Source organism: Prinia subflava, chromosome Z (assembly GCF_021018805.1).
Source record: "Prinia subflava isolate CZ2003 ecotype Zambia chromosome Z, Cam_Psub_1.2, whole genome shotgun sequence".
NCBI lineage: Eukaryota > Metazoa > Chordata > Aves > Passeriformes > Cisticolidae > Prinia > Prinia subflava.
The window spans coordinates 99,705,240-99,730,071 of record NC_086283.1 but is presented as its reverse complement, the minus strand read 5'-3'; the positions used below and the strand labels follow the sequence as shown (position 1 = coordinate 99,730,071).

The following is a 24,832-nucleotide window of genomic DNA, read 5'->3' as shown; positions in this document are numbered from 1 at the left end:
CTCAGTTGCTCCAATTTGCAAGATTTGGAAGTAAGGTAGGAGAAGGAGAGAGCAGCCACTGATGTGTTTTTTACCTCTGAGTGACCTGTTCACACCTGCATCAGGGATGCAGAGTGCTCAGGTAGTGACCCTTTAGTCACAAAATTATTAATGTAATAATTATGGTATGTAACAGCATGGGGTTTTAGTTGGTCATATCTTTAACAAAATAAAGAAGTATTTTGGAGTTAGTTTTGAGAAAATTTTAATTTATTCTCTGCATGGTAGCAACTGAAATGTAGTAAAATTCTCTGGTGGACAAATCTATTGCAATTTTCACGTGAATTGGAATCTTAAGGTAGATATATTTCCCATATGTATTCACCTACTGTTTACTTTCCTTGCTATTATGTGTTATTTAGACACATAGGATAAGATTTTATTTTTATTATTGTGAGAAAAACTCCTTTATATGTATGATAATTTCTTTAATATATAATGGGTAAAAAAACCCTCTGCATCTTTCACCATTGTGATTTTCATGTTGAATGGATTGTTTTTGTACTGATTAATTGTTTATTTTGAGGACAGTCACATATTCTTCTGTGAAATAGTTTGTGGGCTGTTACAAGGACAGATGTATCGAAGTGCTGAAAGTATGTTTTATATGCAGTGTCCACAGTGCTGTGAAAAATTTGAATGTTGAGCATACGCTTTTGTGATTGCATGGCAGATTTCTGTTTTCACAGTTATGGGACCCTATGTGAGAAGAATCTTGTGTGATGAACTGGGAGCTCCTGCAAATTCTGCCATCAACTGTATTCCTCTGGAGGATTTTGGTGGACAGCCTCCTGATCCAAATCTAACATATGCAACTGCCTTGCTGGAGGCTATGAAAGGTGGCGAGTATGGATTTGGAGCTGCTTTTGATGCTGATGGAGTAAGTATTTAGGTCTGTCTTGAGATTCCACCATAGTTGTTGTTTTGTCTGGGGTCAACTGTGGGATGTGTGAGTATAATTTATGTGCTTTTCAGTAACTCATTGAAGCTGAAAGTGGTATTACTTTCAGGTACAGATGGTAACATTTGCAACCCATAAATCAGACACATGTGTTGTAATTCTTCTCTGCAGATGACTGTAAGTCAACCAGAATTTGAAGGCAGGATGAGAATTATTTAAATATCAGGCTGGTTTTGTCTGGTGCTGGTGTAACGGTTTTTTCCCTGGTTAGGAGCAGACAGCATATATATAATAAAGATTTGTCCCAGGAGAGCAACAACATTAAATCCTTTTTGGTTAGCATCGTGAATTAAGGGCATTTTAGCTAAATAAAGCACTGAATCAGAATCTCTGTTTTTAAACATTTTTTAATGTCATAATATCAACATAATAAAAAGCAATGTATTACAAAAGAACTTTCTGCCCTGACAAGGTGGGAGAAATATTAAAAGGTTCTGAAGAACAAAAGCTGTTTTCTATTCTCGGTAAACAAAAACACTCTTCTGCTCCCATAGTAATGCGTGTCATTGGCAAAAAGATTCTCCTACACAAGCATTCTCTTGGCAGAAACAGAGCTACTGAAGTAGGAGGCAGAAGCTAGAAACTGATCTGGAGGTTCGATTTGCAAGGCAGGAGGGAGTAATGGTGTGATAGTGAGATTGCAAACCTGCCAGGATGATGCCAGTAAATTTTTCTGCCCATGGAGGGATGTGAGTAACTCAAAGGCTGTCCTTTTTCTCTCTGCCTCCAATGGATCTAAGAGAAGATATTAGGTGTCTTCAACGCATGGAATTTAGGATGCTATTTTAATTTTCTTTTCTTCTCCAGGACCGCTACATGATCCTTGGCCAAAATGGTTTCTTTGTTAATGCATCAGATTCACTGGCTATAATTGCTGCCAATCTGTCTTGCATTCCATACTTCTGTCAGATGGGTGTCCGAGGATTTGGCAGAAGCATGCCCACCAGCACAGCTCTAGACAAGTAAGATGAAATTTATTTGTATCACCTTGGCCATTTACATTAGTTATCTCTACCTTTTAGTACATAGCAATTCCAAAATTGTGGAGTTTTTTGATTAAGAGCTTCTCATTTTCCCAATCTTTATGTGCTTTATTTTTTAATCTGGTTCTGACGAGACTTTGGTTTTACCTAGATTGATTTTTCTCATCTTTACTTGCATGAAAAGAGTTTAATTCAGTCTGGAGAAGTAAATTGGTAAATCCCATGCACAGAAATTGGACTGTATTTTTCCAAAAAATCTTTACTCTTTTTATTAGTAAATAATAATTTACAGCCTAATCTGGGCTTTTAAGTCATGGAAGTTTAAAAGTCATGGAAAGTCATGGAAGTTTAAAAGACATTAAATAATAATTCAGTACTAAACAAGTATTCAAAAAATTGAAATCCCCCTCAAACTGATGAAGTATGAGCATCTTGTGTTAGCAGCTGAATTTTGAACAAATTTCATCTGGGCCTAAATTTTCTGTAAATATAAAGACAAGATGATTACATATTATTGCACTGATATATTCTGTTTGGAAAAGCATTGACTAAATCAGTTGTGTCTCAGTGTTCATCTGGCTGCATAGATGTAGTATGACAAGAGTGATCTGTTCCTCCCCTTAAATGTGTCTAATTAGGAAATAGTAATTTTAAAGTGAAATGTAGATTGTGCGCAAAGGTTGATTGCTGGATCTACAGTTTGCCTATTCAGGAAGTTCTGAATTGCTATGAAATTCAGAGCTTGCAGCTCCCTCTAATAATTGACAGGGTCTTTGGGAATATATTCCTTACTTGTGGATAGACAGTCTAGTTTAAGGAAATACTGTTAGGTCAGTGTTTGATGTGTTTTGTTTATTCTGTTCAGCAGTCCAAAAATCTCATCACTGTTACACTGAAATACAATATAAGATAAGTAAGAGTTCATTTTGTATATAAACACCATATCTGCATGTCTGTAAGAACTGAAGAAACAGTGACATTTAAGCATGTTTGTCTGTCTTCTTTTCATAAAGTTTGATAAGTATGTCAGAAAGCATGAACTCAAGTCCCCTGCAAAAACACTGTGACTGTTTGAATTATATTCTTTGCGATGTTTACTTGACCTTCTGGCACAAAGATCGTCTCATGGTGATTACTGCCTTATTTAGTTTTGTGGAGCTAAGCCTGATTATTAAATAAAACTGAGCGACTGATAATGATGGAAGGATATAAGTATTTTCCCTTCCATTCCTACAAATATTTATTGTTATGAAGTCTTCAGTCTGTATCCAGGACACATGATTTATTTATGTTTTATTTTGTTTTGTGGTTCTCCTTGTTTTCTTGAAGACTTACGAGTTAACATGTTGTCATATAGTAGTTCAGGGTAGATCATGCAGTTTTAACATAAATCATGTGGTTCCAAACCCCCTGCCATATGCAGGGATTCTACTTCCACTAGCTGTGCAACTCAGGTAATGTGGCTGGTAGGACTGAGACAAAACTGCCACCGAGTTCCTCAGCCTTCTTCATGTCCTCAGTAACCAGGTCTCCTGTTTCTGGAGAGAGTCCACATTTTTCCTAGTCTTCTGTTTATCACCAGTGTACCTGTAGGAACTATTCTTGTTGCTGTTGTCATCCCTGGTCAGATTTAATTCTGTTAGGGCTTCAGCTTTATTAGATTTATCCCCAGCTACTGGGACAATTCATCTGTATTCCTCACAGGCTACCTGTCCCTGCTTCTACCCTCTCTAGGCTTTCTTCTTGTGTTTAAGTTTGTCCAGCTTGTTCATTCACACAGGCTTCCTGGTGTTTTTACATCACTTCCTCTTTGTTGGGATGCATCTCTATCAAGCCAAGTAGGAGATGATCCTTGAATGTCACCCAGCTGTCTGGGGTCCTTCTTTCTTCCTGGGTTTTGTCCCATGGCACCCTATTGAGCAGATCCTTGAAGAGAACAAAGCCTGCTGTCCTGAACTCCAGGAAAGTGAGCTTGCTGTGTGCTCTCCTCACAGCCCTGAGGATCTTCCATTCCACCCTTTCATGGTCACTGCACTTCACATTTCACACCACCCCTTGTTGTGTGAGACCAAGGTTCAGCTTAGGATGTCTCCTTATTAGCTCCTCTGTCACTTGGAGAAAAAAATTTTCATCCATGAGCTCCAGGAGCTTTCTGAGTTGCAAGTGCCCTGCTGTGTTGTTCCCTTCAACAGATATCAGGGTGACTGAAAGCCCCCAGAGCACCAGGGCTTGTGGATGTGAGGCTGCTCCTATCTGTTTGTAGAGGGCTTTGTCCATTTGGTCTTTCTGGTCAGGTGGCCTGTGCAGACCCTCACTGTAATGTCTCCTGTCGCTGCTCTCCCTTTAATCCTGACCCACAGACTCCCTGTGGCTCCTTATCTGTTGCTGGGTGGGTGTGTGTGGGCTGGCTACATGGTTTAGAACACTGTAAGGCCATCACAGACACCTTCCATGAAAGTTTACTGAGCTTTGGCCTGCTTCTAAACATTGGTTATGAGAGTGGCTCTCCTGTGGGGGAGCTGGATCAATTCCTGTCCTCTTGGCTACTGTCTTCTGAGGTTTTGGAGGTCTTTCCTGAAGTCTGTGCTAGACCACAGATGAAAACCACCTCTTTTTATGGTGTGTCCATATTGTGTGGCCACAGTTTAGCCTACTGGAGCTTTTCCTTAACTCTATTAAAGAAAAACAAATATGCACAATAACTTAAGGATTTAGAAAATCTATTCATTTTTCACTTGTGTACATGTGATGTGTTGCTTAAGACTTTTTCAAAGGGTGTTATTAAACTTAAAAAGAAGGAAGCAATAATCCAAAGGACTCTAAATGTTGCTTAGGAGTATGGCATTAATAAATGGAGCAATGAATTACAATAGAGTTCAGTCACAATATTTAACCAGTGTTGCATGTGTTTGCTTGAAGTGACTGCTGAAATATACAAGTATATACTATAGGGAGAGAATAACACGTTACAGGAAACATCTGTTTTGATGTGCTCCAATATCAACAGGACTGTGGCAGTATGTCTCCAGACTTCAATTCCCTGGCAATATGTATCCTGAGGCTGGTGTACTTTTTGTTTTGGGGAAAGTGAACCTGTGTTCCCTGTTCATGTTTCATATCCTTGTATTCTGATTTATCTGATGCCTGCATAGCAGGAAAGGAAATGAAATACTGAGATGTTAGCTAACAGTGTACAAAATGAGAATCACAAGGGTGAATAAAAATTGTTTCTGTAGGAAATACAAAGTTGGGTGTGTGTATAAAATAGCAATCAAGAAGGTACTGGAGAAAAGGCTTTCTGAGAGAATACTACTGTGACTTGCATCATCTGATAGGTTGTTTTCTACAGTAAGGTTCTTTCCACAGCATGTAGGTGCTTTCATTACACTTAGCCTGGGCAAAGCTAAGTACTTTACTGTGCTGTACCCTGCCACTTTACACCTAGGAGCAGATCTCTTAATGCAGCTTTGACACATTAGTGTTCTGTCTGCTTATTGTCTGTTTATTGTCTGGTCATTTAGAGACAGCTTTTAAGGGGGGGCTGCAGTGACAATGAGTGTTCTGGCTGGTTTAAAGAAACTTCCTGTTGATGAGAAGGGCAGAGATGCTATGAGCTTTAACCAATCTGCCTTGAATTCAGGAAGGAGGCTGCCCCTGGCAGCAAGAAACATTGTGGTTTAGAGTGTGATCCATTTTGTCTGAAGCACACCAGGAGGCTTTGCTTATGTCATAGAAACATTTAAGTTGGAAAAGACCAATAAGGTAATGAAGTCCAACACTCCCCTTCCCCTTCCCCTTCCCCTTCCCCTTCCCCTTCCCCTTCCCCTTCCCCTTCCCCTTCCCCTTCCCCTTCCCCTTCCCCTTCCCCTTCCCCTTCCCCTTCCCCTTCCCCTTCCCCTTCCCCTTCCCCTTCCCCTTCCCCTTCCCCTTCCCCTTCCCCTTCCCCTTCCCCTTCCCCGCTTTGATTTCTTCTCTTCTTTTGCTAAACACTTCCTGTTATTTTTATCTCTATTCTCTCTCTTACCTTCCACATTCCCATGTTCTTCCCTTGTTCCACTTATCCCACTTCCCTCCCATTCAGTGTCTCCTCTTTTTTATTAAATATATACCTCAGGCTATGGAGAACAACACACCTCATTACACTTGTGCCTTTGTAATTATTTACTTGAATTCTCAAGATACAAATCTAACTCTTTTTTTTTTTTTTTTTTTTTTTTTTTTTTTTTTTTTTTTTTTTTACTTTTCTTACTTTTCGTGTGTATTTTTTTTCTGTGTATTTTGTCATCTGAAAAAGTTTGTGCCAGAAACAGGATTGGCACTGTGTGTTTCTTTTTCTCTACATGGATACTCTCTGCTATTGAGTTATGGGATTTTTTCAACATAAAGGCTTCTCCAAGTCATAAATATGTCTTTCTACATGGTTCATACTGCATTCACTTTGTGTCTGTGCTTTGTTCAAGTTATGCCAGCCATGACCTTACTCTTTTTATCTTTCTTCAGCAGGATAATTCAGTCTCACTCCCCCTTATTTGAAATAGGCTCACTGTGAATTTTTTAAGACACCTCTGTCAAACTGAGTCCATGTCACATATAAGCAGTTTTTAAATTAGATAGAGCAGAAGGATGATTTTTGTTCTGGAATGCTGCAGAAGGACAACTGCACAAAACCTTTGTGAATGTAATTTAACATGTTTGAAACGCAGTATCTAGTTGGGGAGCACTGTAATGGGAAAGGTGTTCAGGAGTTGTAACTTCTAAAGTAACTTGTAATACTAAAAGTGTCCATATAAATCCTCTGTATACTTGTGTATAGTAAAAGAATGATATTTTCCTCTGTATCAGCTTTCAAGTACACTACAGCTAAATGTTTTATTTACACAGATACGGCATGTTTGAGAAGACTTGTGGAGGGAAAACCAATTATCATTACAAGGCATTAACATTCTTTCTTTAGCTGTGCCCCTTGATTTTCTTTCTACAATGTGCTTGTAATCTAGCTGCTATCTTTTTGCTAACCGTGAATGGTTTTTAAGCATTGGAGGTGATTTATCATTGCAAACATTTTCAAGAATATCCTTAGGGAGTTATCTTGGTCCTTATGTTTTCTTTGATGCTGGATTTGGTATGCTTTACTACAGTGGGGCATATTTGACTGTTGCAAACCTACCATATGCTTGACTATGCAGTGTTTCATTATCCTAGCTTGCACTGGTGAAAACATGCTGTAGTCATTACATTTTAAATGTACGTGGGGTAAATGTTTATTCTCAACACTTTACAGGACAAATGCTTTTTCAGTGAGAGATAGGAATGATTATACATCAATCTATTGCATACTGTTGACATCTGCAGGAGAGAATTAATCTTGTATTCTTCAGTGGCTGCTCATGAAGAAAAAGACAGAAAACATGTTGGTGTCCAGTCATTTGAAATATCGGTAGAATAATGATATTTCCATCATATCTGAGTATCTCTGTTGTCCATCATGGATTAATGGCAAGAGAGGCTAAGCCCCTGGCTTGCCTTCTTTTACTGAGCACACAAGCTTTAGGGTCTGAGAGGGATTCCCTGGCCAGTTCTGGGCCTGAAGGCAGCTGTTTCCTTTTGAGAATGTCAGGCTGCAGATCAGCCTTACACAACACACAGCTCTTGTTCTTATTGGATTGGATTCTGGCCTGTGCATGGAGTGGACTGCTATAGCTGCTTAGCTTAAAATGAGCAGGTTTATTGGTTGTGCAATGTGAAGCTTGCAGGACTGAGTACATAAAGGTGTATTGAGAGCTTTCTTCATGTAAGAAGAAAAGATGAGTTGAAAACTATGCAGTGCTCCCTTTCCAGCTTAATCTTTGGCTGAGAATAAGGTCAGTTTGTCAACTAGAGATAAAGATTTGGTGCTTGCTGAGAAATAAATACATTTTGTAACCTTGATTGGCTCCTGTTTACAAGTATGTGTATTTGTAGTTCTCGCAAACAAACAGACTTTTGTTTAGGCTTAATGTGCCATATCCGAAAAACTGCCTGAGAAGAAGTAGTATCTAGCAAAATGCCTGGAGCAGGTCTTGCAGTGTGCAACAGATTGATGGTGGGTAACAGCTTGATGGTGAGTAAAGTTGCAGATTTCTTAGTGCCCCATGTCCTATATCTCAAGAAGTATACAGCTACGAATAAACAGCAGGGATTCCTACAAGTGTCCTGGTAAAATGTCCAGAAATGTTTTAATTAAAACAATCTGAGGAATTTTGCATCAAGTCAGTTACAGAAGACTTTGTGACTACTTAAAGGTTAAAGGCCCCTTTTCTTTCAAGGTCTTATGCAGTCTTATTATGTGCTTCAACTTAGAAAGGCTCCCTGGTATATCAGCATGTCTGAACTTGTTTTACTCAGGCTGGAAAGCACAGCTGGTATCAACCCAAGAGCAACCTCTCCCATCAAAGGCTTTTTTGTCAATGGTGACCTTCATGGAGAATGCTTCCTGCTGATTTAAAACAAAACTTTTCTGGCACAGAATTTCAAAACAATATGTTTAAAGTTCTGCTTCTAGGATGTGTTACAGTAAAATCTTCTTAGGTTGTTGAGAAATTAAGAGGATGGTAAATTGCTCTTTACATTCTGTGTGTTTTGAAGAAGATCACTATAAGACTGGCAGAGCTGGGGTACTTAAAATTATTTGAAGAAGTCTGAGAGTCCTGTTAGACTAGACTTACTTTATGCAATAATCACTTAAATTGTTATATGAAATGTCTCATGTTTCCTTTTGTGGGGAAATGAAAGAGGCCTAAAATCTTTCCAACATCAACAACTCTTCTTTTGATTCTGTAGTGTTATTAATGACTTGTTTCTCACATGTAGTAACAGTCTATACCTATGGCATATTATAATTTCTTCTTTTTTCTATATTTTTTCTATGAACACTATCATAAACTTGTGAAACTGCTTTCTTCCTTTCCCTTCCTAGACAAGTCCTACAAGCAAAAAGAGCACGTACTAATTTTCAGTCTCTAAAATCTACAGAACAGTTTGCAAGAGGGAGAAAGGAAAACTGATGTAAACCAGGCAATCCAAATCTAAATGACATAATTAGGGAGCTACTAGAATAAATCATGTCTAACCAACCTGATTGCCTGGCTGATAAAATGATGGAATCTGTTGATGGGGTTAAGATAGTAGATGTCATTTACTGCCATTTTAGCAAGGCTTTTGAAACTGCCCTGCATTATTCTTGTATCCAGCTTAGGACTTTATGGTTTGAACGGATAGAGAGCCAGATAGGTAAATATCTGGTTTGATGCTCAGACTCACAGGCAGTTAGTTAATGATCTGGTAAAAAGTGGGGTTCTGCAGGGGTTACCTGTTCTGTTCAACATCTCTGTGGGTGGTCTGAAGGGGGAGATGGAGGACACTCAAACCCAGTTTGTAGATGACAGTAAATTGTGTGTGTGGTGCCTGTTGATGTGCTGGAGTGCAGAGCCAGCAGTTGTAGAATAATCAATATTGGAAGAGACCTACAAGATCATCCAGTCCAGCCACTCACCTGGCACTGCCACTGTCACCCCTAAACCAATAAATCCATCATCAGATCAGACACCTCTTGAACATATCCAGGTAGAGTGACTCCACCACCTCCATGGGCAACCTATTTCAGTGCCTGACCACTAGAACAGGGAATTTTTTTTTTCTAGTATCTAATCTGAATATCTCCTATTTTAGCTTAAGGCCATTTCCTCTGTCCTCTCAAAGAAAGGCATAGTAAGAGAGACCAACCCCTACCAAATAACAGTCTCCTTGCAGAGAAATTGTAGAGAGTGATTAGGTCTCCCCTGAGCCTCTGCTTTTATAGACTAAACAAACACAGATCCCTCAGACATTCCTTATGTGACATGTTTACTAGATCCTTCATGAGCCTGGTTGCCCTTCTCTGGACATGTTCCAGAACCTCAAAGTCCTTTTTGAAGTGATTGGGTCAAAAACTGACCTAGTACTTGAGGTGCAGCCTCACCAGTGAGTAATACAGGAGGGCAATCTTGCTGGCCACACTGTTTTTGATACAGTCAGGGGAACCTGGACAGCTGGCAGGAATGGATGGCAAGGACCTAATGAAATTAAGCAAACAATTAATCCTTCCCTCAGAAAGGCACAGCCCTATGGTGATGCAGACCACAGCAGAGGAACTGAGTAGCAGCTCTGCAGAGACAGGCCAGCATCCTGGGGGACAGCTGTGTGAGAAGTTGTGTGCTCTGGAATCAGAAGAGGCCAGTGACATTCTGAGCTGTGTGAATGAGAATGTGGTGCAGAGAGTGGGGAAGTGATTATTCTCTGCTTGTCATGTATGAAACCACTCCCAGATACCTGTGTTTGGTTTGGGGTCCCCGCTGTAGGGAAAACATCAGTAAAGTGGAGTGAGTTCAGTGTAGGATCACCAACACAGATGTCTGGGGCAGAGGCTCTGAGAGGCTGGGGAACTGGGTTTGTTCAGCCTGGAGAAGGACAGCTTCTCTGCTGGGAGCTAACAGCTGCCCACACCTATGGAGTGACTGTTTGAGAAGCTGGAGTCTGGCACTTCCCAGCTGTGCAAGGTGAAAGGACAAGAGGCAAAGTAATTTGAAAGAAGCATGTTCTGTGTCCAGGATGTTGGACTACAGACCTTCCATGGTCACTTCCAATCTAAATTATGGTACTGTGTCGTTATGAAGAGGCCTTTGCTGGAAAGCCCTCACCCCACCAAGATTGTTAACCCTGTCTGCGCTTTTGTACTCTTGTAGTTACTATGTAGCAGCAAGGTGTTCTATAGAAAAAAATCATGTTGCATTATATTAGTTATTTTTCTATTTTCTTCAAAACCAAGGAATTGCCCATCAGGAGAAACTGCATTGTTTCTATTCTAATAATTTTCTGAGCTATCCTGCTGACTCTGTATGAGAGGATAGAAGTAGTATTATAGTACTCAGTAGGTGAAGAAGCAGCTAGGGAGGCAATCGGTAACTGCTGATCTGTACCTAAAGCCATTCTTTCTGTATTATTCAGATAATTCAGAGTACTGGTAACCCAATTTGAATTGTAGTCAATGCAGAGTTCTGTAACACATGTAGTGGATGTATTCACATCTGGTTTGCGTCTTTGTCAATGACCATAGGCACAGTGAACCAGCTGACTTCACTGTAGTCAGCCAGGAAAGGCTAATGAATATGGGATGTGTACTCCTCAGTTAATGGAGGGTATTTTCCCTGTGCTTAGTTCATAGGATTATTGCATTTCCTGAAAGAGACCACGGGTCTTGCCAGTGTTTAGTTATGACATTATTGAGGTTTACCCCACTACGTATCTGCAGAAGAACATAAGGAGAATGCATCTTTATTGCACCTTATAATTTATCATGCCATTTTTCTTCTCTGGTATAATAAAATCTTCCTGAAAGTTTCTGTAGAATTAGAAAACTTACAAAGCATTTTCTCCTTGCCTTCATAGTCCTTTGTATTTCTGAAAAACCCATGGATTCTGTATGCAGCAGTGACAATGCAGGACTTGAGACTAGAACAGGAAAGGTCTCTTTTTAAGGGTGGGGAGATAAGAAGGCTTTAAGTATTGTTTTTTCCTTGTTCATGCTTTGGGATTTTTTTGTTTTTCTGTAGTTTTGCATTCATTACAGACCTGTCTGATATTTCATTGTTGCACTAAACATGAAGTTTTTCCTTAATGAGACAAGGTCTGCTACTAAATTAATAGTGGACAAAATCCACTACTAAAATTAATTTCTGTCATTTTATGTTTGGGTGTGTCTTGTATTCTTAGGTCTAATTTTCATTTTCCAGGGACCAGCTTGCTTTAATCAGCCTTTTTGTTAATTTCTTTTATTTCTGTATATTAAGATTGGTCTTCTGTCTTACTCAGGAAACCATCAACGAGTCAGGCTATTAACACAGCATACTAAAGCATAGCAATGACAGCTGTTTTTCTGTATGTATATTTGAAAAACCCCACCTTTGCTCGCAGAATTTAGTTCATCACAGGCAGTGCTGTTGGGAATGGGGCAGAGACTGTCCCAGAGGCTGTCTAATACTAAGTCAGTTGTTTTCATAAAAGAAGTGGACAGTGTCTTTTCAAGGCATAATCTTTCTGCTGCTGAGCCATGGCATAATTTGAAGCCTAAAATAAACTTGGAATTTTTAAAGGAATTACATTTGTGTAAAAGTTCCCAGAATGCTAGAAGTCATCATATCTGATCACTGTGCATTCTCTTTGTCCTACTGATGAAGAGTTAACTTACCCTATAGGCACATGAATGCTGAAATAATAATGAAAAGAGGTTCTTGTATCTCAGCCAGGAGGGGCATGAATAACCCTGGGGATTACTGCAGTACATCTGGAGAGCACGGCCACATTCTTTCCAGCTGGTTGGACTTTTCTTCATTACTACTGTGAACTCTGCAATCAAACCTCATTCTCTGTGGATATGCAGTACATATGTGTGCAATTTGTCACTGGAACAGGCTTTCCAGGGAAGTGGTTGCTGCACCAAGTCTGTCAGAGTTCAAGGAGCATCTGCACAATGATCTCAATCATATGGTTAATTGCTGGGTCGTTGTGTGAGGAGCAGGGAGTTGGACTTGGTGATCCTTATGGGTCCTTTCCAACTTGAGATATTTTGTGATTCTAATTTCACCTCACAAAAACTCTGAGAAATATGCCAGCTGGTTTTATTATGTGAAAGACCAAATTCTGTTGGGGTATGCTGCTGCCAAAACACATCTCTCTCTCATTATACTCACAGAAATGTGTGTGTTTGCTAGTTGTCTGTAGCAAAGCAGCTTTTGTCTCTTGTTTTATACTTCTAGCCCAGGCATAGCTGAATACTGTATATGTCAACAGCTGTTTCTAATCATTCTATTAGAGCTTGTGTGAAAAGGACAATGAGGTTTTCATAAGGCATGGAGTCACAGCCACGCTGTCATGAAGGTTATACTTCCTTTGGGAGTTGACTCTTGAAACATTTGCAAAAGAGGGTGCGAGGTTACACATTTAGATCTGAATCTCAAACTGATGCCTAAAGCAACACGAGACAGCATTTGGTGTGGAACATCATGTTGAGTACACCTGTTAGCATCCCACACACTGAGGAAAACAACCCCCTAAGAAGAAAGAGTTACACAAAGTGCATCTTGTGCAAAGCTTTCCAGTACATTTGTAACCAAGAGAAACAGAAACAGAGAATTGTAACCAGGAGAATCAGAAACAATATTAGTTGCTGCAGTACATTTTGTTGGAAGTTACCAGAGCTGTAAGTTTGGGTTTGTGGAAAAGCACATTTCAAAGGCAGTTATGGCTTTTTCACAAACCTGCATATTATACATGGAGAGGTGTGTTATATATGTTAAAGAGAAAATATGTTGACCATATATATTGTTTGTGACTGTAATGCATAAATAGGGTTTTTTCCTAACTGGTTTGACTGGGAACACAGTGAGAATTTTTGTGTTTTCATCACTTTTATCAGTTATATCATTTGTTTGAGTTTATGAGAAGCAGTATGGGCTTTGTTGTTGATGAAGATTACTATGGTTTTGCTGTCCAAGTAGCATTTATTAGCACTAAAGCAACATCATGAGGTTGCCAGAATATTACAGAGTGAACCAAGCTGTAGTCTGTAAATTTCCTTAAAAGATTGCTCTTTTTTGTTTATTTCCTTTGGTACTATGGATCTGAGGTGTGGCATGTGTAGTTATGGATGGTTTGACTGGCTTGCAGAATCTTTCTGTGACTCCAGAGAGGAGTAATATAGATATAGCAAATGGCTTCTTACACTTGCTGTTGAGTTGTACTAGGAAATTAGCTCAGTCATAGTTCTATTTGTAAATTATAGAATTTAGTTCTTAGGATATGATCCTGGCTGGCTGATCACTCAGTGCTGGAGCTGCTGGGTTGTTTTATCTCTGTAATCATCCAGTGTCATATTTTCTCAGTATCTTTCCTCCCAAGTGCAGATTTATCTCTTAGAGAAGGTGGAACATGATGGGACCATAAGGATAGCTCCTTTGTGGGCCAGTCAGCATTGATTGTCAGCCCTTGGGCAGTGGTCTACACCAGCTCTGAGGTCTTCAGGCTTCCAGAATCAAGAGCTAATTCTACACCCCTCCTAGGAAACACAATATTGAGTAGATTGTTCTTCAGAAACACAGGAAGTTGTTGTCTAAAATTAAATTAATGTGGTCTCAGGAACACTGTTGTGAGCTTAAAGATCTCCAAGAGTACTTTCTCTTGTTCAAATGAATCAACTCCCTATCAGGTACAACTGAAGCTCTATTTGCTTCTTTTTGTCAAATCTCTGCACAAATAAGATTTTTCTCTTCCATCATTAGAAGTGCTTAGAATGATTGATTCCTTTTTGCTTTTGCCAATTAGAAGATTTTACTGACATTGTTACCAGTCTGTGAGCTGTACGCTCCTTTTCCAGTTTCAATCTGACTTTGCTCCTTTGCAGACGTCATCTTTGTGATGGGTATCACTCAGCTAGAATAATTAGAGAGCTAATTAAAGTTCTTATAACTCACTGAAATGATGTGTTGGTAGACTGAATTTACTGTAATGATACTGAACTGCAGCTTGAGCTAATCCATCAGACCCTTCTATTTCCATCCTTACAGCCACCATTAAAAGTAGGATGTGTCAAGGCCTACATGTCATATTTTTCAGAGAACTTTGTTATTTTTTATCAGATCAGTCAATTCTTTTGTTTTATTGGAAAGAGTTGTGGAGAGCCTGGCATATTCTATTTGAAATTATTCAAATGAATCATTCAAATCATTAATATTTGTTAATAATGAATGGATGAGAGTCTTGGCAATGTTTTAGCATGTCTAAGAGTATTTCCATACCTGAGGCAGAATGGTCAAGGATTCTACTGTGTTTCTCCTGTGCCTGTTGCTCATGCCCCAGAGCTGTTTTACATGCTCCTTATTTAATTATTTATCTTTAAATCTTTTGCACATTACCCTGTGGCTTGGAAGAGTGCTGGAATTAGTGGAATCTATATGGCCAGAGTCTCAGTGAAGGAAATTATTTTCTTAACGTTCAGTAGCTGTTTATTCTAGATTTTCTTTCCTCATGTGGATCTGTCAAATTGGCCTTCCTCCTGTAAACTTTGAAGTCCATCTCAGCTACAATTAGCTTAGTAATGATGACTGATACGTGGTCAAGTTAATTGGTTTCATGGACTTCAAGTGCAATGTTAGAATTTTTCCTCTAGAAAACAGAATTTTCCTATTTGTACTTCTCTTTAAAGACAAGAGAGTCTGCAGGGGGTAGGCAGGAGGAACCTGTGTAATCTGTAATCTCAGCACAGATAAACCTCTCAGCTAGGCGTAGTCATACTTCAGAATCGTTTGGCTTCTTTACACAGTGTGCTGACAGCATCTTGTTTTTCTGTACAGATAAAAACAATCATGAGAAATCAGAAGCGAAGGATGAACACATCCATTTTGTACTTTGAAATTGCTTCTTCCCTCCTTTATAAACAATAAACCTTCCCACTTATTTTTATTTACACAGACCTATTCACCTTGGCATATTTTTTCCACTCTTCACAGGGAGTGGTATTTCTGTCTGTAAGGTACTGAATTTGTTATCAGATTTCTTGGAAACAGCTCTTACAGTCCACATAACTAATCTTGCTTTATAATGGGTGTTTAATACTCAGTAAAGCGAAATAGTTAACATTGTCCTCTTGGTACCAATAAAGCAACGTAAATTAAGCACATTTTACTTTTGGGCTCATGAGAACCCCTAGAGATTTGAGGGGAAATAGGAAAGCCTTTGTAAAAGTTTGTTAAAAAAATGGATGTAGAATATAGAAAAAAAAAAAGATCTGTGCAAAAGTACTTGCTTTTCTGTTACTTCTTTGCTTTTTATTTTCATCCATTTTATTATGTACTAATTTTATTCTGGCACCGAACCCTTGTGTAAAACACTTGTTGTCCTGTAAAGGAGAAATTGAAGCTGTTCTGTGGCTGAGTCAGCATCCCTCAGCACAAACCTCCTAGGTTGTGTCTCTTCATAAATCTCAGTGTGGGTGGCATGCTGGAGCTGGGCCAGAAGGACAGAAGACATAGAAGGGGGAGAGTGCTGAAGAGCACAACTCGGAGGATGGGGCTGCATGTAGACAGTAGTGTAGTGTGTAATCATGTGAGGCTTGTGAGCATTCTGAATGCTGCTGCAGTTAAGGAAGATAAAGATTCAGCAAAACCTGAATTTCATCTTCTCCATGCAGCACGGTGTTTTTTGTGGAAGCCTGGATAAGCCCATATGCATGGCAGTGCAGAGATATCCTGCAGAGTCCCACTGCCTGTGTGTTTGTGTCAGCAAAGCACCAAACCTGGTGGCACAGTGTCACACTGATGGGCCCAGACTATTTAACAAATAGCTCCTTCACCCTGAGCTTACAGGTACCTGCACCACGCTCAGTGTAGCATTCATTACTCACCTTCAGTGCTACCTAAAGTGGGTGAGTATCCAGCAGGACTTAAATCACTAATCCTCCCACAAAAAAAATCAGCTATGAACTTTGTAGGCCTGCCCCTGAGAAATCCTGCATGCTTTTTTCTAGTTTCTCCTTTCTTGTTTATTCTCATCTTGGCATGTCTGTGTTTGCCTGCACACACAGCAGAAAAGAACACTATTGTAAATGTTGTACTTACAACAAACCCTTGCTCGTAGCAAACTCAGTCCAGATACAGGCCTTTAGGTTGACAGTCTGGGTGAGTTCTAAACACAGTGCATTCATTCTGAATTTTAACCTACAGGGGAAGAGAGAGAGATGAGTGTTGGTAGTGTGATAAGTTAAAAATTTATTAATAGTTATTAAATTTATTAATAGTTTGGAAAAAGAATTTTGCAATCAACTTATTCCTAGTAAAAGGTAACTAAGAGTAATTTCTAGCAGTTAAAAGTGAATTCACTTAAGATCTGATTTCATTGTCATGAGAGCACAAATATTTCATCTGAAATTAAGGTTTTGCATTATAATTATATTAACTTTTCTTAAAAAAGGCAGGAATATCAGGTTTTCACTTGACCTAACAATGCATTTAATGCAGATGAACAAGACAGTGGTCCTTAGTAACTTTACTCACAGCAAACACCACCTCAGTCAGTATTTGTTCAATTAAATTTTATTATTGTTTTACCAAAGGCTATTGTCTAGGAGTCACATCCATTTCTGATTCCCTTTGGAAGATCTGCTCCATGCTAAAATCTGTGCTGTGTTTTTTTATAAAAGCTGACAGAAGAGGTTTAGGTTGTGATGTTTTTTATTTTCTGGAGACTGCAAGGAATTGTGTGTTTTGTAGTCTGACCTACTGTGCAGTCTCCGTACCATAACAGTTTGACTGAGCAGAAGCAGATGCCACAGACTTATTGGTCAGTTTCATGTCTGAAGTGAGGGGCTTCTCATAAAATCCATGGTGGGGTTTTTTAAAGGCTGAATTTCCTCAAAAAGAGGGATAGGTCTCAGTTTCTATATGTACAAACTTCAATTAAATTAAACATTTAGCTGTTTAGAGAACTGTTTTCTCCTATAGAATCTCATTGCTAGAACTCTGTATTATCACCCAGATTTCAGAGGGGAATTTATAAGCCAAAGTTGTATTTAAGGCCTTAAAACCTAGGCCTGCATGACTCCACCAGTGTAACTTCTTAAAAGTGATTTACCTTTCTGGAAAGCAGATTCTTTAATGGCTCATAGTGCTCCCAAATTTGGTATGATAAAAATTTCACTATAACATGTATGTAACTTGCATGTTCTTGATAGTTTTAACATTGGTAGTATTTTCGTATCTTGATCACTGCAACAACCTATTTGCAGCACCTGCAAGTGTGGTGTCATAAATCCCAGCTTTGCGTGCCATCTTCTTCATGTATTTTTTAAAGGTGCATTTACCATCCCTGTTCACCAGTGCGTTCTGCATCAGTGGCAGTTCACTCCACCACAGATTAGTGAGACTAGGCTAGAGTGCAGGGTCCACAAACACTATCCTTGCACATTCTGCCTGTAGCAGACAGGATTGTCACATTAGTTTTGATGGCAAAGGCAGGCTCAGCAAGGAGCTGTGCTGGCTGTTGTTGCTTTGACCACTTAACTCCCTGAGGAGTAAGGAAGAGGCAGTGGCTTCCTGCAGTCCTTTGTCAGAGATTTGAAGTAGAGCTGTGCTGCAGCTGTTGGCCTGCTTACAAATGCGTTTCAGTTCTGCAGTGCTCCCCTGGCTCTGTGTCTGGCTATGCAGTTGGGTATATGAATTTACTTTTACCCTCTAGGATGGAATCAGAAGGTTACCTGTGGTGACTGGACACAAATTAGTTTCCCATTATTTTGTAAAGTGTCTCAAGTACTTTTAAGAGTGCTGTCTTTTTTGTATATTGCATAAGGTGCTTGTAACATTTGACTGAGGTGCTGCAGAGCCTGTGTGGGAAAAACTGATGGTGTGAAATATGGACCTCTGTGTTCACACCATGACCTACAAGTGGCAACAAGAAATAGGATTGACTACGAGGCCTCACTGTGGGTGTTGGGGAGCCTGTGTTCTGTGATGAGTGTTTTATTAATCCTTGTGATGGTGCAAGTCTGCTCCTGAGGAGGACAGATGAAGTCCAATGAACTTCAAGAGGGCAAAAGGAGCCACTAAGTTTTAAATTTGTTTGGTTTAGAGGTTTAAAGCCAAGTGTCTGACTTTCCACACAGTATTACTTGGGTATGGTGGTGGTTGTGCTGAACATGAGTTCCATGCAGCTCTCTCGTATGCATCTGTGGTATTAGAAGACAAAAGCCAGGTAGATTGTATTAATGGATTTATTAGCTAAAATGAGTGAAGGAGAAGCATTACTGGACCTGGACTAGTGTGGATGAGCTCATTAGAGAGGTTAAGACTGGAGACTGACTGGAATGTAGTAACCATGCCTGGGTGGAGTTCATGATCCCAAGGAACCCGGACCTGGCAAGAAAATAGTCTGGATGCTGAGTTTTAGAAAAGCAAACTTCCAGTTGTTTAAAGAATTGGTGAATGTGATCCCATGGGAAACTGTCCTTAAGGACCGAAGAGCAGACCATAGTTGGCAACTCTTTAAGATCACTTTTCTTTGAGCACAGGAGCTTTCCATCCCAGTGTTCAGAAAATGAAAGAGAGCAGAACAAAGTGGTGTGGCTGAGCAAGGATCTGCTTCTCAAACTGAGGTAGTGCATAGCCCGTGAAGCAGGACAGATGTCCTGGGAAGAATACAGAGATACAGATTGGATGTGTAAGAATGGGTCAGGAAAGCTTAGGCACAGATGGAATGGAACTTGGCAAGTGATGTGAAGAGTAACAAGAAAGGATTCTATAAGTACATAGCTCAGAAAAGGAAGGCCAGAAAATAAAGGCTATGGTGAACAAGAAGGAAGAATGGTGAAAACAGAAATGGAAAAATCTGAGGTACTCAATGAGTTCTTCGCCTCTATCTTCACTGGCAGTCAGGCTTTTCACATCTCTCAAGTCCCTGAACTCCAGGTGGGGGCTGGGGACATAAAGTTCCTATCATTGGCAATGAAGAACAGGTATGAGACCGCTTGATGAAGCTAAATAGGCACAAGTCCATAAGGCTTGATGAGATGCACTCCAGGGTCCTGAGGGAATTGGATGATATTTTTGCCGAGCCATTCTCCATCATATTTGAAAGTTTGTGGTGATCAGGCAAAGTCCCGGGAAACTAGAAAATGGGAAACATCACTCCTGTTTTTAAAAAGGGGAGAAAGGAAGACTTGGAACTACAAAGTGGTGAGCCTCACCTCTGTGCCTGGGAAGACTGCAGGGCAGAGGCTCATGGAAGCAGTGTTAAGGCACATGGAAGATAAGGAGGTGATCCAAGCCAGCTCAGCTTTACTAAGGACAAATTGTGCCTGACCAACCTGGTGGCCTTGTATGTTGGAGTGACTGCAGTGGCTGACTAGGGAAGACTGACAAATGTCATATACCTATACATAGGTTTGTGTTATGCTTCTGACACGGCCCCACATGGCATCATAAAGAGAGGTCAGGGAGGGGATTCTGCTGTTATGAGACCTCACCTGCAGTGCTGCATCTAGTTCTGGGGTCCTTCACATGAGAAAGGTGTGGACCTGTTGTAGCAGGACCAAGAGGACCATGAAGATGATCAGAAGTCTGAAGCACCTCTCCTGTGAGGACAGGCTGAGAGACCTGGGGTTGTTCAGCATGGAGAAGGTTCTGGGGAGACCTCAGGGGAGTCTTTCTGTACCTAAAGAGGACTTCAGACAAAATGGAAAATAGCTTTCCACATGCACACATAGTGATAGGACAAGGGGGAATGTTTTCAAACTAGAATGTGAGAGATTTAAATTAGATGTTAGGCAGCATTCCTCACTGTGAGGGTAGTGAGGCACTGGAACAGGTTGCCTAGAGAAGTTGTGGACAGCCCATCCCTGGAGGTGTTCAAGGCCGGGTTGGATGGGGCTATGAGCAATGTGATGTAGTGTGTGGCATCCTTACCCATGGCATCTAGTTCCATCCTTACTATGGAACTAGATGATCTTCAAGGTCACTTACAATTCAACTCATCCTATGACTCTGTGAGTCTATGACTTTGCCTTTCTGCTAGGGCAGTTTTTAGTTTTTGCTGTTGAAAGATTTCAGAAACAAAGAAAGGCCAATGTGAGACTGAAGACACAGGAGAAAGTATTGGAACAGTTTATTGGCATAAGTAATGTTACATGAATGCCAGGAGGCTCCATTGATAGAAAGCTAATTCACGTAGTCCTGATTAGAATTCATTGATGACTTCTGCAATTATTAGCAATCCATTAATCAGGACTATTGTCAGCCAAAAAAAATCCACCTGAAATTGTCAGTTTTCAAGACAGAAACTACTCCTAAACACCAGAGCTTGATTCAGCATACCCTTATTCCACCTGTGTGAGTATTTTACTTAAACACTGCAGGGCTGGGAGGAAGAAAAACAAAAAAAAATCCTAACTTTTTTAGATGCTTCATAGTTAAAGAGTCTCCAGATGCTTTTTCTTTATTGATTTCTTTTACTGTGCTTGTTCTCTGTGAGATGTAGCATACTAGAAAGTAAAAAGTAAGTGAACTTGTCTATTTTTTTCTCTGCCTTACAGTCCTTACAGCCTCTCTGCCAGACGTGACAGCTTGTGTCTTATCTTAGTGATGTGTCCTGGTTATCTGTGTTGTGTGCAGCGGCTTAGCATTCCACTGCTTTTTCCTTAATAAATTAAAACTGGGAAGGAGTAACACTGTAATACTTGACCATATAAGGGAGGTGACTGTTTTAGTTCTGCTCCTTGCACAATATGCAGTTGAAGCCTTTTAAGGGAAGGTGGTGCAGACAGAGTGAAAACATCCAGAAGCAGAACATCTATTTCATGTTATAGTTGGTGCCAGTGCTCCTGCTCTCATTGCTACTACTCTGAATTTCTCAGTCTATTGCAGTTGCATAGATAAAAAGTGAAGACGTAGAAATGGGACTAAAAAAGAGTTACAGCCATTTAGTTCATGAGTCTTATATCTTAAGAAATAGTAAGAGTGAAGAGAGAACTGACCAAAGGTGAGATTAATTAGACTTCAGAAGTTGGAAAATGAAGTAGTAAAGAGCTCTCCAGCATTGGGAAGAAGAGACCAAAGAGAGAACAAGTGGAAATACCATGCAGTGGGAATGGGATAGGGACTCAGTGACTCATCAGGTAATGAATATGGTATTAAGAAAGTTAAAAAATAGTTTGGTGTTTTTTGCAGAAGAAATTTGAATGTTGAAGAGAGTGCTCCAATAGAATGGAATTATTAAATTTTGGGTCTGGTTGCAAGTACACTTAAGAAGAATTCTGTAATATATGGTTAGAAAACAGCCAACCCAGTATCTTTAATAAAGGAACAGCGAAATTGATGTATGCAAACATAAATCACTTGTGTTGACCTCAGAAGTGTCCAGAGTGTTAGAAAAAAATCCAAGCAACTCAGGCAGTAAAACAGCAAATACAAAGATTTGTAGGCTAAGGTTAGACTGTGTGAAGACTTATTTTCAGCTAGAGAAATTATCTTCTTGATAAATCAGATGCAGGTCCCTTATTGAGATATTTTTAATTCTTTGCATAAAACAAAACTACAGAAGTGGAAAGGAAAACACTTTCAGTGTTTTAGTTTCTGTTAGTTTCAATCAAATAATAGTCTTGTCTTTGAAATAAAATATGCTTCAGACCTAAAATCAAATGAGGCTTTTATCAGCTGGAGATTAGATAACACAGACTACTTCAGTGGCTAAGTAGAGATTTAGAAGACCTACTGAGAAATCTTTTCCTTCTATAGCCACAGTAACTCTGAAAGAAACCATTACAGAGGTTTGTTCTCTTTTGGAGTGCTGCAACAACACACTATCCTTCAGTCACCCACGTCTGTCCCACAAATTCCTTCAGTTCCTGATTGTTAGTGCCTGCCAGTGCTTACCCTTCTGCAGAGTAAGACTTGCTGTTCTCTGAATTACAGCACCTTGTTCACCTCAGTGCTGGCACCACAGAGAGGAGCAGGAATGAAAATAAGTGTATCCATGGAACACCAGTGTTTTTAAACCTGTTCACCCAGGTGCCTATAAGCATCTTTCACATGTCAGCTGATACCTGCGGGTGGTGGAAGATGAGGAGCAAGGACATGCTGTAGCTGCTTCTCTACTGTTTCTTTCATTAATACCTATTTCTTCCTTCAAGTTAAGACTCCAAAATGAAAGTGATGCTGCAGTTTACCCTAGATAACATTTAATCTACAATACAAAACTCTGACCAGTCACTTATAACTTCACAAGTTCATGACACCTGTCAAAGAAAGCCCTTCCCCCAGTGTTGTGACCTTTATCTTTGTGGTGAACAGGCATCACAGCTTTGGCAGGATGATTCTGGCTGATTGACTGATCTATTCTTGGAAGTTACAAGAGTTTCACTGGCACAAGAAAGTCAGCTTGCTGCAGGCTGTTGTATTTGAATGATTTATATTCATCAGGATGTTTCTGTGGCATTGTAGAGATTACTTTGGAGAAAACTTCCCCCTGACTCTCATTAATGCAATACAGGGTAATTCTGCTGGTGTCATAGGTGTTCTGCTAGTTGAAAACCACTGTGTCTGGGAGATACCATCAAGGACCACTTTGTTTTATTAGCCTATCTGTGAAAAATAGTCTGTCGTGTCTACTGAAAACTGAAAGAAAGGTATCACAAGGATCTTTAACACTTTTAAATAAAAGAACATGTTTTTAAGAGGGAAAGTTATCTTTAATATTTTTAGTTATCTTTAATATTTTATAATATTATCTCTAATAGTTTTAGAATTCCAAGGAAAATAATCTGAGCCATCAAGAGTCCTAAGTCCTCTGTTTTCCTAGTTAGGTGACAAGTAGATGGCTACGAAGTATAAGGAGCAAGATCTGGGATATTCAGATGTGAAGCTGTACAATTAGTAGTCCAGTTGCCTGGTAAAGTTTTCCACATTAGTCTGTTAGGTCTTTCAGGAGTAATGTTAGAACTAGCTGTTACTTTTTTTTCTGTCAGGAAGTCTTTAAAAATTCTAATCTTTATTAGAAGGCTATAATTATGTTCACTATTACCTTTATTATGAGCAGGCTAGCTCTTGCTTAAGTGAGACTTATTGTAGAGTTCAAGAAGTGGCTTCACATTTCTGTGTTGGTACTAAACTCTCCAATAATTCTGTTTTCTAGAGATGAAATAACTCAAACTGCTTTTCAGGGTTGCACTGTATACCTGTGCCTTATGTTTGAAATAAAAGTGGGAAGTCGGTATAGCTCGTGTGGGACGAGCTCTTCAAAATAAACATGACAGTGAAACTGTGAAACAGTAAGTGAGTAAATTTAACTATGGAACTGTACAAGAATTTATATCCCTGTTTTCTCTCACTTTGTTATCTCCACATTTAAAAGCATCTGCTCCTGCTTTTTTTAAATTCACAAAGTTTAGTTTTAAATAACGTGTCATTGCAAAAAGTTCAGTCCACTCTTCTTTGATTTAACTTTTTTCTCCTTAATTAGTATTTCAGCATCTTGGGAACATAAATACTGTTAGTTCTGATATAGGCAGATTAACTAAGGTTATAACTAAGGTTACTTTTCAGTTTGGTTTCAAATGTAAATACTCTGTTTCCTAGTCCATCAAGGGACAATTACTACTATACACAGACAGAGGGAACTTTACTGTATAATCTCATTGATGTAGTGAGCACTTACACTAAAAGAAGGCAAGCAAGAGTAGTGTTTGAAGTCAGTCCCTTTAAATGTCCAAGATGACAAGAACCAGAATGTCCGTGGTTTGTTGTCTTCTTTCAACATAGTTCAAACTCGTGGAACATATAAACACAGGTAGATCAACTCTGTGGTTAGACATAAATAGAATGCCTTCCAATAGACTAGGGAAATGAACATATTTATAGGGCATATTTTTTCCCAGTTTTATTTTGAATTGCTCTGGAAGTATATTCCATCCATTAAGTCAGGCCTTTTACAGCCAGTGCCTACAGCAGGAAAGCTCAGAGCCTGAGGTATTGCCCTTGCAGATGCACTGCTGCATCAGTAGGTTGTTGATGATGTATTATACATATCTAAGGGTATATAAAATTTACTGTATTATCTGAGACATCTGCGAGATATAAACCACTCGTAGTGCCAGTTCCAAGACTCATTTACTGAGAGAAGTACTATCCTCTCTCATCAAGAGATCTCATACAGAAAAAACTCTTTATATTTACTTGACATTTCTAACTCCCCAAATTTGGGGATTCTAATGTCCGTATACAGAAGGAAGAGAAACTTA

General features: G+C 39.5%; 1 protein-coding gene across 1 annotated transcript in view; it reads left to right on the top strand.

Annotated features, from left to right (window-relative positions):
- Positions 1 to 24,832, top strand: part of PGM5 (phosphoglucomutase 5) — a 69,809-nt gene that overhangs the window by 14,815 nt on the left and 30,162 nt on the right. Inside the window, exons 5-6 of the mRNA XM_063422607.1 lie at positions 729 to 919; positions 1,808 to 1,962. Of these exons, the coding sequence (XP_063278677.1) occupies positions 729 to 919; positions 1,808 to 1,962 (346 nt within the window). The remainder of the gene's footprint in view (positions 1 to 728; positions 920 to 1,807; positions 1,963 to 24,832) is intronic.